Consider the following 16,639-nt stretch of genomic DNA (forward strand, 5'->3'; position numbering starts at 1 on the left):
CATGGAAAGCCCAATCTGGAACTGTGGTGGAAACTAAATCCATTATGGCTTTTAAAAGGAAAGCAAATAAATAATTCACAAAACAAACATTTCAACTACCATAGGGAATGGGTCTAAGTGGAAGAGCTCTTACAGTGTGTCAGGCTTAGGAATTCCCTGTGTACATTATAATTCTTGGATTCTGGTTTCTACCTGGCTGTTTCACACATGTTGCTGTTAAAGAATGCAGTTGTTTTTAAATAAGAGTTTGGGAACAGTAAGTCATCAGATTTTACAGTTTATTGTTGAATATAAAACTACAAAAGTAAGACTGCTCAATTTCACTTACATTTCTTCAATTGGATTTAATTACAGTTGTAATTATGTGAATACAGTAACCTTGCTTTCAGACGTATATGTTTGAAATATTGCATAGAAAAAGGCACAGCTCCAGGATCTGTGGCAAATTGCAGTGTTTCAGCCTCGGCAGAAGGGAGAAGCACTCTCATCATAGAAAGCAGAGGCATTTCAATCTTTGAATACAGCTTCTACGCGTCCACACAAATGTACATTCCAAAAGCTGAATACAATTCTTACTATACATACATTCTGTACACATTATAATCCGTTTTGCAGAGTCTGTTAGCTACTCATTAAAATAAATATATTTACACAAAGAATAAATAAGGTGTGGGAAATATCACAGCTCAACCAAAGTTTTTTCTGTTCATTCCTTGTTACCTTCCAACAACCAATGAGATGTTACTCTCAGGTCCTAGTTTATACTGTATCTACCAGTTCTGTCCATACACTGTACAATTTACACAAAATATTTTTATATACATGTATAATTTCTAAGTGGCCATCTTTGAGGGCTTTAAAAATATACCCAATAAAGTGAAAGATAAGTTTGGAATTCCAATACCTCTTCCCATCTAAATCAAAAGATCAGACATGATATAAGTTGCATTGAATTTATTGGAGTAATTTTTGTTGTTTACTGAGAACAAAGTTTAATAATATACCAATGTATATCAAACAAGACTAGAAAGTCCTTACTTTATATTTTTATAAATTACTGAAAGTGGCCACTTCAGGTTTTGAGGGGAAAGCACGATTTGTAAACATAAAGACTCTTTTTACTTCCAATCAATGGAAACTGTGCCAAGTTAAGCAAATCACTAGCTGTTCCTTCATTTTGTTTGTGAAAGGTTTTAAATCTGCAAAATGAAAATCCAAGTATAGTCACAGTTACTGCAAATAATCATTTCCACTGCAAGAACAAGAGAAGGATTTAAAACAGATAATAATGTGGCAGAACATAAAACATAATTTAAAATTCTTAAATAAATTAATTTAAAGACTTACTCCTAAATTAGCCATATGCATTGCAATATAGGTTGTAATCTACACACAATTGCTACGGTACCAATGAAGAGAAACACAAAACTAAAAAAAACAAGAATGGTGTTATATAGTTGACAGCAGGTATGAGGCATTCCAATTACTTCAAAGCAATTTACCAGACAATTATTAAATACACTTGTCTGTGATTAAACATAAGCTTTCAAAGCATTATTACACTCAGTGTAAGAGTCATGCATAGAGATCTGCTTTTACCTGAAACTTGATTATCTTGATTATATATGATAAACATTGGGGAGGGGACAAAAGAAATGTTGAGGGGGGAGGAAAATGTGGGAGGGGGCAGAAGAAATCCCCTATAAAATCTTGCTTTAATGGATGAATCTCAAAAAGCCAGTCAAATTGGAATCGCAAATGTTGTTATAAGGCTGGCTTTAGTTTCAGAGGCTTGAAGGAGGTTTATTCAGTTGCTAAGTTCTGCTCCAGTCTGTAAGCAGAAAGATTTGTACTAACTCACAGTAATACTGAAGTGAAGGGCGTATCCTCAGTGAATACACTCCTAACAACAGTTATACTGATATCATACATACACTTTTCAAAATTAAATATGGATTGGAGAATAAGTACTTTGTTTCACAAAACAGATGAAGTCTAGTCTAATGCTAGTTTCCTGGACCTCTTTAAATTCACTACTTTTGACAAAAAAAAACTCATCAGCCTCACCATATTGACGCACTTTATAGACTGAGCAAACGGATCTGCAGTCTGAAGATACTTCACAACTCTCCTTTTATATATTTTTTCCCCAAAAGCAGATACATTCATACAGTGTGATTTATTAATATATCTGAAGTAAAAAAAGAGGGGGCTAGATTTACCTCACTCAGACTTAGCTGTGGAATTAAAAATCTGATTTGTTAGGTCTTTCCTGCTTCACAGATTGAAAGCTCACAACATAGCACCAAATTGTTGTGTTTACCTGGTAACTTTCATTTCATTCACTTGCATAGATGCAATGTCCTTTGGAGATCAGATGTCACACAGATGCAGAATGGACGTGTTTACAATGTGAGAAGAAGCGAGACAGTTTTGTTTTTGGACAAATGGGTTAAAGCGGATTGTGAGGAGGTAATGAATGAATTTAGAGTGGGAGAGGGATAAACAGATAGAAAGACTCGGATTAGCTGTGGGAATGATACTTACCTATATTAGCACATAAATTGCACAGCAATGTGATGAGGAAGATTCCCCATCCATCGGACACTGTACAAGTTGCTGAGTGATTTACTCCACTCCACCATTAGATCTTCAGAAAAAAAAATGGCACTTAGGGTTCAACTTTTAAGTGTTTTTGAATTTGCTACATTAATCCATTAATTATCTATCAGACCCACTGTGTAAAGTTAACTCTGGTAATAATCAGCGTGCATTGTTAATACCGTGGGAAATGTTAATGCCAGTCAAGCTCTCTGGCCCAGAAGGTGAATGTAATTAAAAAGAATGAGTTCCATTCTTTCAGGTTATGAAATATTGTTGGGAGGATTTTTAAAAATGTCAAATTACAATACTGTTTTTTATTAAACTTTAAATTTTGCTCATCTTTTCTTTCCTTTTGGATATAATCCAGTAATTCAATTTTTGTTCCTCTTTTCAAATTTTGCCAAGTTTCACCATCCTTTCCAGTCCTTTTTTTTTGGTTTATTTCCCAATCCTTCAACCTGTTCATTTGAGGAGGTAAGACTATTGGTCCCATTATTCACTGAGGTCCCTGTTGCTTGCTGCTTGTAACACATCATTATCAATTCACACTTCCAACTGTTTACGGGGCAGGAAGTTTTAAACAGGCACTAACGAGTCTAGTTAAATAGTGAGTAGCAGAGATGCCTTTCTCTAACATCATCTAGGCTGCAAACTAGAAATTTTGGTTTTGAACTAAACGACAAAATTCTCAGCCACACACAAGATGCCACACTTTCAAGGAACACACTGGGATGCTGCTAAGTAAGTGGATGCATTAATGATGTTAAGAGGAAAATAAATAACAATTAAAGGTCCATTCTTCAGAATCCAGTTAAAGTACATCTCCTCTGCCCAAAACGTTTCCTTCAAGCAAATCTGCATACGAACAGCCTTGAGATCCACTCAGAACTTCAGTTACTCTTACACTCCCCTCAAATCCAGCACACAAACATTCGGTTTATCTTTTTGTATAAAAGTACAAGGTATTCTTGCTCATCTGAATTTAGCAGAGTATTGTGACAGCACATCCTATCAAAATAGCTATCCGGTGTATAAAAACAGCATTTTATAAAACAATATGATCAACTGCAGATCCTGTACAAAAATATAAAATAAACCCAAAGAGCAGGTTCAAAACAGCAACTGTCGCTTTGTAATGAATGGCTGAACTGAAACATATAGGAAGAATGTCAAGGCTTGCAGAGAGGGCCCAGTTTACCTTAAATTAAAAAAAAACTCACATGTATACATTTCATAATAATTCTGACATTACCTTTGTGCTTGGTGTATTCAATGCACAATACTTCAGAATTGCCATGATACTGTGTGTGAAGACAACCTTGCTTTCAGCAAGTGTTCAGAGATTGTTCTGAAACAAATCAGTGATGAACAAAAGTAACACTTAAAACCCTACAAGTGGACATACACAGATGAAGACACTCCCAACTCTACTGCAAACAATAACTAGTGTAATTGTTATTTTATATAGACTAAAATGCATGCACACTTGTAAAAGTTGTAGCGACTGCATCACATTTAAAACAATAAAGGATGAACGATATCTGTAAATAAACTGCATATATCAAAAAACTAGTCTTTTTTTGTCATATCAAGACCCAACGAGCACCTCCATAATGTGGTCTAGTTCAGCAAGATCCATTTTAAAAGGCGGACTTGGAGTCACTGATTGATTGCTGTATGGAGAAAAGGTTTTCAAGATATCATCTGCAGTGACAGTGGCCATTTTTGCACTAGGTCCAGTGGTAGGTGTGCAAGGATCAAAGTCGTACATGGAGGTGTCAATGTCTGCAAACAAGATGTCATCAAGTGTCAAATCGGTCAGAAACCCTGTGGTGGTGATTTCAAAGTTGCCGGGCAATGGGTCTGCAAGTTTTGTTTCAGATGGCTTATTCTCCTGCACCTCCTCAGGCTTCTGACTGCAGGTCTCACTTGTGTCACTTTTGTAGCTTTTTGCGCCAGTGGTGGTGGAGGTTGGGCACAGCTCCTCGATTTCATCCAACGCAGAAGAGAAACTATCTTTCAGGGCTGGCGATTTGCTTGTGTCCAGAGAGCTGCTAAAGGTGTCCTCCTCGAGCAAGGAGGCTGGTGTCAGGCAGGAGTCTGGTGACGTAGAGCTTACCAAACTTGTGGCTTGGATTGGAGGAGCAGAAAGGTGGCTGAATGCTGGCTGGACTTCTCTGTAATTATCATTGAGAGTGTCAGTGGACTGAGAAGGGGCGATGAACATAGGCCTCAGGCTACCTTCTCGCTTTAGTTCATCCTGAATTCGTCTCAACATATTGTTGATTAATACTGTCTTCTGCAAACTGGGTTCTGTTAAAGGCTGTTGATTGTAAAGTTTCATGAGGGAAATGTTGAAAATGGTTTGACGCTGTAATGTGTAAGACACCTTTGAAGAACCATGCCCAGAGGACACTTTGCCTTCCATCCCATCTTCATTTTCACTAAACTTTCGTTTAGCTCCTTTACCCAACATATATCTGAAAGAAAACAAAAACTAGGTATTAAAATAGGCTTACATCCTGATGGGTCATTTCAAGAATTCTAATGTAAATCTATACTTTAGAGATATGGATTTCAGCAAGTAAGCATTGATCACCATGTAGACTTGTAATAAAATGTTTAGAGACCTAATATTATTTTCCAGAAATGTACAATTTTTAATCTGATAGACCAGCCATTCTCAATGGGGGACCTGGCACATTTGAAGGGGGCCACCAATTGAAATCTGTGAGAAGGGCAGCCCCAAGTGTTTATGGGGCCCTGGTAACTGAACCAATGAAATACACAAGCAGTAACCTTCATTGGAGTCAACAGTTTCTCCTATTTATAATATCTTTCCAACACACCGTTTGAATTCGGCGCACCTGGTAAATTCATTGCTTAAGCTTCTCCCACACAACCTCACTTCAGAGTCAGAGTCAGTCGTGAATCAGACTGCACCGGGTCAACGTATTCAACCAAGGGTTCTCACATTTATGTGAAACATCTCAAGCAGATACACAAGGATATGTAAGAAAGATTTAATGACCTGTTAAACCTCGGTATCCCACAATGGATTTTTAATCCATTTGAAGTACAACCCACCCAAATTGAGGCAGAAATTCAAGAGAGTTTGATTGATCTTCAGAGTGATATAACTGCACGTCGTCAGTTCAGTCAGTTTCAAATAGATTTTTGGATCAAGAGTGATCTGCCGAATAAATTTACAACACTGTGGGAAAAAGCCCAAAGATTTTTTATTGCCTTTCCCTCAACCTATTTAGTTGAGACCAGATTCTGCAAGGCAGTTTCCTTGACAAAATCCAGGAACAGGATTGATATCGCAACAAGAGGTGACCTCCGACAGTCATTGTCTAATTTGAAGCCCGATTATCATGAAACTTGCAGAAAAGCACCAAGGTCGAGGGCCGCATTAGGCCTGATAGATGTTTAATTTCATAGAGTCTTTTTTTAAAGTTTTGTCCAGTATGTCAGAATGTTCAAGTTTTCTTGGTGTTCAATAATAATTTTCTGTCTGTTTGTGTTGTACCCCTGTTTGAAAGGGGGTGCCCTGGAGCCTGAGAAGAGCTCCTAAGGGGGCCGTGGCCAAAAAATGGTTGAGAATCACTGTGACAGACAATAAACAGAGCTCCAATTCTCTCAAATATCAATGTGGGCCAAGTCATCCTGAACCAGAATCTCATTTGGATCACATCTGGATTTAACCACAGACATTTAGATAGCACAGAGGTAACTGAAACATTGCCAACTCCAGAGGACATCAGGTTAAAGTAAGTAGAATCACAAACAAGAGAAAATCTGCAGATGCTGGAAATCCAAAGCAACAAGTGGAGTAATGTTTAGGGAAGATGTCAGAGGTAGATTTTGTTTTACACAGCAAGTGGTAAGTGTATGAAATCCTCTGCCAGGCATGGTGGTAGAGGCTGACACAATAGGGACATTTACGAGACTCTTAGATAAGCTCATGGATGTTGGAAGATCTGAGGGTTACATTTGTGTAGGAGGGAAGAGTTTGACTGTAGATTAAGTTTATTTATGTCGGCAGAACATTGTACGCTAAAGGTATTTTTTGAAGGCTCACTGCGGCCAAAAAGATCTATTCAAAAAGTTCAAAGGTATGTTTGGAGAAAAAAGGGTGCAGAATTTCATGAAAAGTACACCTCTCCAACTGTTAAGCACGGGGGTGGATCGATAATGTTTTGGGCTTGTGTTGCAGCCAGTGGCACAGGGAACATTTCAGATAGAGGGAAGAATGAATTCAATTGAATACCAGCAAATTCTGGAAGCAAACATCAGACTGTCTGTGAAAAAAAAACTGACGATGAAAAGAGGATGGCTTGTACAACAGGATAATGATCCTAAACACACCTTAAAATCCACAATGGACTACCTCAAGAGGTGCAACCTGAAGGTTTTGCCATGGCCCTCACATTCCCCAGACCTAAACATCATCGAAAATTTATGGATAGACCTCAAAAGAGCAGTGCATGCAAGACAGCCCAAGAATCTCACAGAACTAGAAGCCTTTTGCAAGGAAGAATGGGCGAAAATCCCCCAAACAAGAATTAAAGACTCTTAGCTGGCTACAAAATGTGTTTACAAGCTGTGATACTTGCCAAAGGGGATGTTACTAAGTACTGACCATGCAGGGTGCCCAAACCTTTGCTTTGGGCCCTTTTCCTTTTTTGTTATTTTGAAACTGTAAAAGATGGAGATAAAAAAGTAATCTTGCTTAAAATATTAAAGAAATGTGTTATCTTTAACGATGCCTTTTGGAAATCAGGTCATCTTTTACTCCCTTAGCTATTCACAGTAACAGAAATTTTGACTAGGGGTGCCCAAACTGTGTGTGAGTGTGTCTGTGTGTGTACACATACTTTAAATTGTTTAAAGAAAAAAAATCAGTAGGTATCTGATAGGTTGGGTAGGAATCATGATTTAAACAGCCCATGCTCCTTATATCATCATTGAATAGCAGATACCTGAGTAAATTGATATTGGTTGTAAGACAATATAACAGACAGTATTACGTATTACAGATCAGAAACTTAGAAGGTAGTGTAAACAAATTAGATAATTACTTTGAAACTGTTAACATACCAGAGAATTTTACAGATGATTTGAATACTGACATAGTTTTGCTGAAGATAGAAACACTCAGTTCCAATGTACTTCAGGTCTCAAGTGACAAATGCATTAATACAGAGAGACTGTCAAATTCAACAGTGAAAAAAGTGGTATTCACAACCAGTGGAAGACTCTGCTGCACCCCGTGACAAAGAAAAGTCAATTAAATTACTTTAAGGTTAATTATCATTCAACCATGTGCATGAATACAGCCAATCAAAACAGCATTCCACCAGGGTCAAGGTACAAAACATGGTACCAACAAGACTCATATAACGATAGCACAAAAACAGTCACAAAAAAGTAATATAACTGAAGTCCCTGAATGACATGGCATGTAGACAGGCCTGTAGTCACAACCCGTGCACCATACCATACAACAGTTCTGAAAATCAATATTTTTTCTTTGTAGGATAAATTGACAGGTTTGGCAAACAGTTTCAAAGCACCCATCATTGCGGATTGAAATTACTTTACAAAGACAAAATATTCTCCGTCAAAGAGATTGTATTCATTATCCAACAGTGCAAACGGCACTATCTAAATGTTCTCAGGATGCCTCAGATTAAGGGTCTCTCTACTGTTGCACAAGAGACCTTTGCTAAAAGCTGATGTGCTTAAACAACTGTTCAACTGAAATTTATGTTAGAAGTGGACAAAAGTTGTAGGTTTTGAACTTTGTGAATTTGTAAATATGCCTCAGTATAGTTTGGGGAAAATATTTTCAAACTTACAACTTAATCCAAAAAAACTGCTGGGACATTGAGACCACATCAGCCACCAGAAGAGAAGGAGGCAGGAATTTCCCTTCAAATATAATAATTTAAAGAAGGGTTGCCTTCGTAAACCCTACAAATTTGAAGTATTTAAAATGCAGAATTGTATTAATTTTTAAACAGCCTTAAGCTTTCTCCAGCAAGTGAGTTTTTCCCAACAGAAATATATAATTAATAAATTGTATTTTAATGCTTCCTGTGTTTGATAAAATTCTTGAGACAACAAAATTACTGGTACCTTATTGGAGTGTTGAAAATCCCTCCTATTTCTTGGTTTCAGTCATAAATCTGAACACAACCTGGCACTATTCTATAGCAATACAGTCGGCCCTCCTTATCCATGAATTCAACCAACCGCAAAAACCCGGAATTGCTCTTCCAACACTTGTTGTTCGAGCATGTAAAGACTTTTTTTTCCTTGTCATTATTCCCTAAACAATGCAGAGTATAACAACTATTTTACATAGCATTTACATTGTATTAGGTATTAGGTAATCTAGAGATGATTTAAAGAATACGGGAGGATGTGTGTGGGTTACCGTGGATTGGGATCGAAAAAAATTGGAAGTTCTTATTAAGTAAGTTGGAACGGGTACATCTGGTATTACTTAGCATCTGTTAGTCACACATTTGTCTTCGTATATAGTATATATTTTACCTTTCTATGCATATAAAACACTTAAGTACGTATGTTTCAGCGTCGGGCTCGGGTCGATCTAGTGACAGGTCACTCCTGAGTGCGCTCTGCACCATGCCGGGTTGATGTGGAGGATCAAAAACCCAAAACCCAATAATTAAATCACTGTGTTGCTTAGTAAAAATTGCAGCTTTCATCGGGGCAGAGCATTTCTCACTTTATCTTTTAAAATTGTTCCGATTGTTGACTGACGTAGCCTAACGCTTTTCCAGTGACCGATGGCGTTTCACCTCTTTCCGATCGCTTTATTATTTCCACTTTATTTTCAATCATTATCGTGATTATTTTCGTGAACAGAAACACTGCGGATTCAGATCTCTGCCGCTGGGTCCTAATGTCCACCGCACTGAGACAGGTTAAATCAGGTCTGCGGTTCCACTGGGTCCTAAGATCCACCGCATTGAGCCATGTCGAATAAAGGACTTGAGCATTCACGAATTTTGGTATCCGCGAGGGGTCCCGGAACCAATCCCTCGCACGTAAGGAGAGCCGACTGTATTCACAGAATTGCAATGGACCAAGCCAAATCCATTTGTACAATGTTTATGCTCTCACACATAGCGGAGGAACATTTCACTTCATTCTGAACCGATTCGGACTTCAATACATTAATTATGCTTGCAGCCCCTGTGCGGTGACACTTACCCTTTATCCACCATTCTCAATTGAAGTATCACTGGATATAAAAATCTCACTCTGCTCCTATTGGTTTTTTTTCTGTAATCATTAAGTGAAGTAGTTGTCCACATTCTACAAAATGGGTCTCAGAATCTCAAGTGTATCAAACTTGCAAAATTAACACTGTGGAAGGAAGTGTGCAAGTAACGATAGCCAGCAGTTTGTCCAGAGAACTGAAAAGAGGCATGAAGTTGGGAGAAGCATAACTGAACACAGATTAATCAAAAGAGTAATGTCTGATAAACTGACCAGTGCTGTTTTGACACTATTAGCTAATTGAACCCACAAGAGGAACTCTGGCATCCTTTGTTAAAATTGAACTTCTTCCCCTCAGTTCAAATCCACTTCATTCCAATTCCATTACTGGTACCAAACATCAACCAGCATTGGTGTTTGACTTAAGGTGGAGTGGGATACAAAGCCAACAGTGACATTCTCCTGTTGCAAGACATTAGCAATTCTTCTAAAGAATGTGCAGATGCTCAAAAACACAACACTTTTCAGAGGCGCCAATCACTACAGCCTTGGCAAGAGCCAGCACTCCAAATTGTTCCACAAGGTTGTAGCTTTAAATGCCACTCCAAATGACCCCAAAAATTAAGTGCAGCACTGAAGCTGCAGGCATGGTATGAAATGCTGACTTTCAGATAAGATATTAAACTGGTGATCTGTCTGCACTCTCAAGTAAGCACAAAAGATCCAAAAAAGTCTACTTCAAAAAGGGATTCGACGTTACCTTTAAGACCTGTGTGTGAATTCTCCCCACATCAGCATCACAACGACATGTTATCTGCTGGTCACTGCCTTTCAGTTTGTGGGAGTTAGCTGCATACAAACTAGCCACTGTACTTCCAACATACACCAAGGTGCTTACATTTCAAATGTGCTTTAGGATACAAGGTTGTAAAAATACATCTTATTTTTACCTAAACAAGGAACATTATTGTAAGCACTAATTAAAGTATTCCTTTAATAAATGTCCATATGAGCTGCAAAGATGAAGTAATACAAGTTGAGTACCCCTTGTCCAAAATTCCAAAACTGAAAAAAAGTTTTGAGCACTGACATGAGTCACAAATGGGAATTCCCACAATGTGCTGGGAGATTTGCAGGCGATGCAAAGATCTGTGCAGGCAGTTTTGAGAAGTGACCTCACATACGTAATGAACAGAAGCTAATGAAAAATAGAAAAACACTGCATTAGGCAAAAAATTAAAATCTTGATTGTGTATTGAAAGAGGTGATTCGTCAGAGTAAACATAAGCCGCTTAACGGAACGCTGATCGTGAAACACAAAGAATCAATCACAACAAACTAAAAACCGAAGGTAATTGTATATATTCAGCAGGCTTAGTGGCAGAAATTTAAGAAAAGCCACAGCATTAAATTTTTAAAGATTTAAAAAATTTTAAAGCTTCTGTTGATCACGAAGCAGCAGAGAAATTTATTGATAAGTTTGTGAAGATCATTGCTCATGAAAATCTAACATGAGAAAGAGTCTATGAGGCTGATAGTTTTTATACCTTACATAAAACCCAAAAAGTAGTAAAATACAAATACAGTGTACTGTCATAAATGAGAAAATCTGAAGATGCTGGAAATCCAAGCAACACACACACACACACACACACACACACACACACATTCATCAGGATGGGATAAAGGGTCTCGACTCGAAAAGTTGACTGTACTCTTTTCCACAGATGCTGCCTGGCCTGCTGAGCTCTTCCTGCAATTTGTTTGGGTTACAGTACATTGTAACCTTTTAATCAAACCACGGCATCATAGGTGGAGACTGAACGCCTGCTGTTGTTTGTTGTTGTTCAACAATTGATTCAGGTATTCTCCCGATGCTGCTTTGTTACCCTGAACACATTATATTTTCATTATATTAATAATCTTTACTCTTAAGTACATACGTGTGCTGAACAAGTGTAACACAAACTCTGCATAACAGTAGTATGCAAATTCAGAGTCAGAAATGTTGGCCATCCCAAGCTATCTCATTATGTATTCCAAAACCCAAAATCCTAAACACTTCCAGCCCTGAACATTTTGGATAAGTGGTACTCAATGTCTACAGGCTTCAAATAGGCAGAAACAAGTGGCCTATCTTGCAAAGTGACATTACCTCACTGCAGGATGGATGTTTGCAAGGCTGACCTTGGAAACCCCATATTTCAGTCATAATTTATGGTTATTAACTACTCTCAAACTTAACAAGATACTTTTTACCATAGAACATAAGAGTAGAAAAAAAGGATAGGAAATTGGTATTTTCTGAACACACATTAGAAACATCATTAACTGACAAGAGGAAAAAATTTTGACACCCGTTTCCTGAATATTTTAAGCTGCTGCTTGTAATTTTGATATGAGGTAAGATTTCCTGTAGACATACTAACAGTTCACTAGTACTAGGAACAATTAGACCAAAGGTTCTCAAAATTTTTTTTGCACAGCCCATTTCAGAGACCTTTGTTCATCGCCCCTTATTTTCCAGCATAACTGTAAAAGTGATTACAAATTCTAAAACTGCACCAGCTACCTATAACATCCACCCCCCCACCAACTTTACTCTTTTGAAAAACTGAGCAAGAAATCAAAGGTGTGACTGCAGAATTTGGAAAGAAAAAACAAGCAACTCAAGCAGTGATTGCAAGCCTGCAAGTTTAAACTGTGAGAATCTTTCGAACACTTATTAAGTAATCTTTGTATAAAACTAAATTACTGGATTTTTAAACCAACTATCAGAGGTTAGTAGATTCCTTAAATCTCTTGCCTTTAATCAACATGAACAAAATGTTGAAAACCTATGGGCAAACGTGAAACTTCCACTGCACTTTTGCAGAAGCAATGCTCATGGAACTTGTCCGCAATTTCTACTGTAACTCCAGTTCCTTAAGGCTGCTCAGTCCCTCTGCCTAGTTTCTAATGAAATCCCAAGTAAAAAATAGGCTTCTCTCTGTTTCTCTCGGGGACTGGCAGCCATGGTGCAGGAATGTCAGAGGAAATGTGGTGAGCAAAGACCGAAATATTTTCCTGACAACAGCAAGTCAAAAAGCTAGTCAAAGTAATCTCTACGTGAGGACTTTCTCCATGAAGAACAGCTGTTAACGAGAGGCAAACGTTGGTCAGCTTTCACTACCAACAGTAGGAGAATTCATCTCCTACAGGAAGAAAACACAAACACGAGAATGGACATAAATCATGATTATGGAACTTACTGTGCCAGGAGCCAGCTTCTTAATTCAGTACAGAAACTCAGCCCATGGTTAAATTATCCAGGGAAGGACTTGTCGTTCAAGACTTCAGCAGGGAAATCTGTCACCGCACCCTGCAGACGCATGCTGCACATTTTTTAGAAGTTATTCACATACATGTTGTAATTGCAATTCAATGATTGGTTGCTAAAGTTCAAAGGTTGAATAAGTTTAAGGAGGGGCTGCTCAGCTGCCTGTTACCCTGTGTAACCAAGATCAGCCTTCAATGATTAAATCTGCAATTTGAACACTTTACAAAGAGAAGCTCACTCTTACTCAGTATCAGCAGCAGCACCACAAGCTGGGTGACAAGGCCGTTCCTGAAGCTGTAGACATTTTTTCTACAAACTGTGAAAATCAGTCTTCATAGACACAAGATTAATTTACCCGACAATGCACTATACACAGATTTTTAAAAAATGGAGAGATTTCAAAGGATGAATTATAGAGATTCCCACCAGATGGGGTGAAAAATTAAAAATAGGGGCCTAGGTTAGACATTGACAGGTGACTAGGGTTTTATCCTGACCTCAGCTGTTGTTTGTGTGGAGTCTATACATTCTCTCCCTGACGATTCATGATCCCTTCCATATCCCAAAGATGTGGTGAATTGGCAACTGCAAATTACTCCTCCTTTTGCAAGTGGCAAAAGGAACTGAAGACAAGTTGGTGGGCATGCAGGAAATAAAATAGGCTGCAGGGCTAGTAGGAAGTAAGGAAGAGGGGAACGGGATTAATCAGCGTTTCCTCTGGCAATTCACTGCAGATGGTGGGATCTGGATCTGCTGGAGGAACCTAGAAGGTTAAGCAGCATCTGTGGAGGCAAAGCAATAGCTGACACTGGGCCGAGACCCTGCATCAGGACTGAGAATGTAAAGGAGAGATAACCAGCAGCAAGAGGTGAGGGGAAGGGCAAGGCAGGAGCTGGCAAACGAAAGGTGAATCCAGGAGGCAGGAGAGGAGGCGGAGATGGTGGCAGAGGCTGGGAAGAGGTTGTGGAATCTGATAAGGAAGGAAGATGGTGAGTGAAATCAGATAAGGAAGAGTGCTAAAGGGGAAGTTGGGGGAGGAGACAGAGGACCGAGTGGGTGGATTGCATGGATGTGCACCTGTTGATGGCACAAAATCAAAACTGAAACAAAAATCAAAATTGCTGGAAAGACTCAACTAGTTGGATTTCATCTGCGGAAAGACGAATGGAGTCAAAGGACCAACCCGAAACATGCTACCCGACCCGTTGAGTGTTTCCGGCATTTTCTGATGAGGGGAGAGAGCAACAATTGACAATGAAATGGTGGGGAAGGGTTGTCTGAGGACTAAAGTGTTTTGTGACTGATGGCTGTAGAAGCAAGTATATGGAACTGCAGACAGAGTAATCCAAGGATAACTGTGCTGGGCACCCAACAGCAGACACCCAAGTAGGTGCAGAAAGTGATACAGTTTCTCCCCACTGGTCCCCGAAATGGTTGTTGCGTTCACAACCAACCTGCACTATGTCTCCTAGAGCACATACTAGTGGCAGCTTGCTCACAGGCCCTCCCTATCCTCCCAGAAAACCAGTCTAAAGTGAAACCTGGGGTAGCCAGGAACAATTCTCCTCCAGGCCTTTCACCTGCCTCCTAAGACAAGAACAATGAAGTAATTGCACACTAGATGGGTCTGTACAAAATAGAAAGCACACAACTTTCAGTAAGGGCTGCCTTTAATATCCCATTCTCTTTATGTGCTGCTTTTAATGTTGGAAACATAGTTCCAATTGCTCACCAACAGAACAGGTGAGATACAACAGGACCATCAGAACTTCTCCTCCTCCGTTAAGGTAGATACCTATCCATTGAAGCGAGACTCACAATCTGATCTCAAACAGACAGTGTTATCAACTCAAACTTGGCTCGAAGCAGGATAAAGACGGGGAGAAAGGAGCAGCCGGACATACTGATGGGTTTAGCGGAAGCACTGTGTGAAGCTGTTTGTGGATTGACTGGGACAGACTAGATGGATCAAATGACTAGTTTTAACTTTTGACCTTCTAAACTCTCACCCAAGTTACATCTCAGGTCACAATGTTCTTGTAGCAATCTCACGAAACATATAGATGCCCAAAAGGGAGCAGAAGAATGAGCTCAGATTCTGTTTTTGGACAAATTAGGCTAGCTTTCTCTTTCTCAATATATCTGTGCGCTGTGGGATGCCAAATTATAGCGGGCACATTTTCTTCATCCTAATAATCAGAAGCTATTCCTCAGAGGCAGTGAAGGAAGGAGAATCAGGAGAAAGAAGCATTGCTTTAAACCAGAGTAACAATAAAGGAGTGTGTTGGGAAACATTCTTCATTCTAAGGATAAATGAAAAGCAACTCTCCTCCAGCAGAAAAGAATCCAACAGTACAGGAATCAATTTAAAATATCAAAACAGATCTTTGATTGAAGGACTATAAGAGAGGTGGGTTCATTCTGCACCATTCTAACTGGGCATCACGGTGGTATAGTGGTTAGCACAACACCTTGCTGTACAGGTGACCCAGGTTCAATTCCCGCCGCAGCCTGCCAGACGTTTCTACGTTCTCCATGTGGGTTTCCTCCCACAGTCCAAAGAAATACCAGGTGGTAGGCCAACTGGTCACTGGAAATGGCCCTGTGATTAGACCTGGATTAAAATCAGGGGATTGCTCGAAGGGCCTGTTCTGTACTGTATCCCAATTAGTAATAAAAAAATAAATAAACTGAATTACAGGAAGAGTTGAAGGGTTACATAGAAACATAGAAACCTACAGCACAATACAGGCCCTGTGGCCCACAAAGTTGTGCCGAACATATCCCTACCTTAGAAATTATTAGGCTTACCCATAGTCCTTTACTTTTCTAAGCTCCATGTACCTATCTAAAAGCCTCTTAAAATCTAAAAACCCTATTGTATCCGAATAGTCTCTTCTGGTTTCTGGATGTTGTAGGATCTAAAACAACACTTGAGCACGTACTCACACACACACCAGGCAATATTGGCTGGGGAGACTGAACTCACTGACTTCAACATTAAGGTTGATTGAATTGACTAGATTCAAATGAGTATTACATTTCAGCTGTTATCAAAAATGTCTTGTGTAACAGGCTCAAGTTGATCTGATCTGTTCCCAGAATGGGCAGACTCAAATAATGGATAAGTTTAACAATATTACTACAGAGGGCAAGTTCCACATTCTGCTCTCTACTTTTTCAAACCCATGCTTACAAAAGTTGATCAGAGTAAGTTGCTGCAGGCAAAAGGACCACAAGCCAGATGGAGGCTTCTAAAGGTTAGACAATGAGAGCTCGAGGTCGGCATGTTCCTGTTAAGAGTGAAGGGAAGAATGGGTGGAGTTGGGAACCCTGGATGATGAAGGATATTGAGGCTATGAAAAAGGAGCTAAGAGTCAGGGACAAGCAGCTGGGGTCAAATGAAGATCCGGTGGAGTATCAGGGATAAAGTACTGAACAAACAAAAAAAGGGGGGCA

The 16,639-nt window shown here is 39.2% G+C and overlaps 1 protein-coding gene across 6 annotated transcripts in view; it reads right to left on the minus strand.

The window, feature by feature from the left end:
- Nucleotides 1-270: 270 nt before the first annotated feature.
- Nucleotides 271-16,639, minus strand: part of sertad2b (SERTA domain containing 2b) — an 81,867-nt gene continuing 65,498 nt past the window's right edge. For 5 of the 6 annotated variants that reach the window (XM_059986153.1, XM_059986154.1, XM_059986152.1 and 2 more), the window contains exon 2: nt 271-5,084. In XM_059986153.1, coding sequence (XP_059842136.1) covers nt 4,193-5,080 — 888 coding nt within the window. In that variant the 5' untranslated portion in view covers nt 5,081-5,084 and the 3' untranslated portion in view covers nt 271-4,192. Of the gene's footprint in view, nt 5,085-13,112; nt 13,227-16,639 lie in introns of those variants that run through there. The other variant, XM_059986156.1, reaches the window with a different exon arrangement.

Source organism: Hypanus sabinus, chromosome 12 (assembly GCF_030144855.1).
Source record: "Hypanus sabinus isolate sHypSab1 chromosome 12, sHypSab1.hap1, whole genome shotgun sequence".
Lineage (NCBI taxonomy): Eukaryota > Metazoa > Chordata > Chondrichthyes > Myliobatiformes > Dasyatidae > Hypanus > Hypanus sabinus.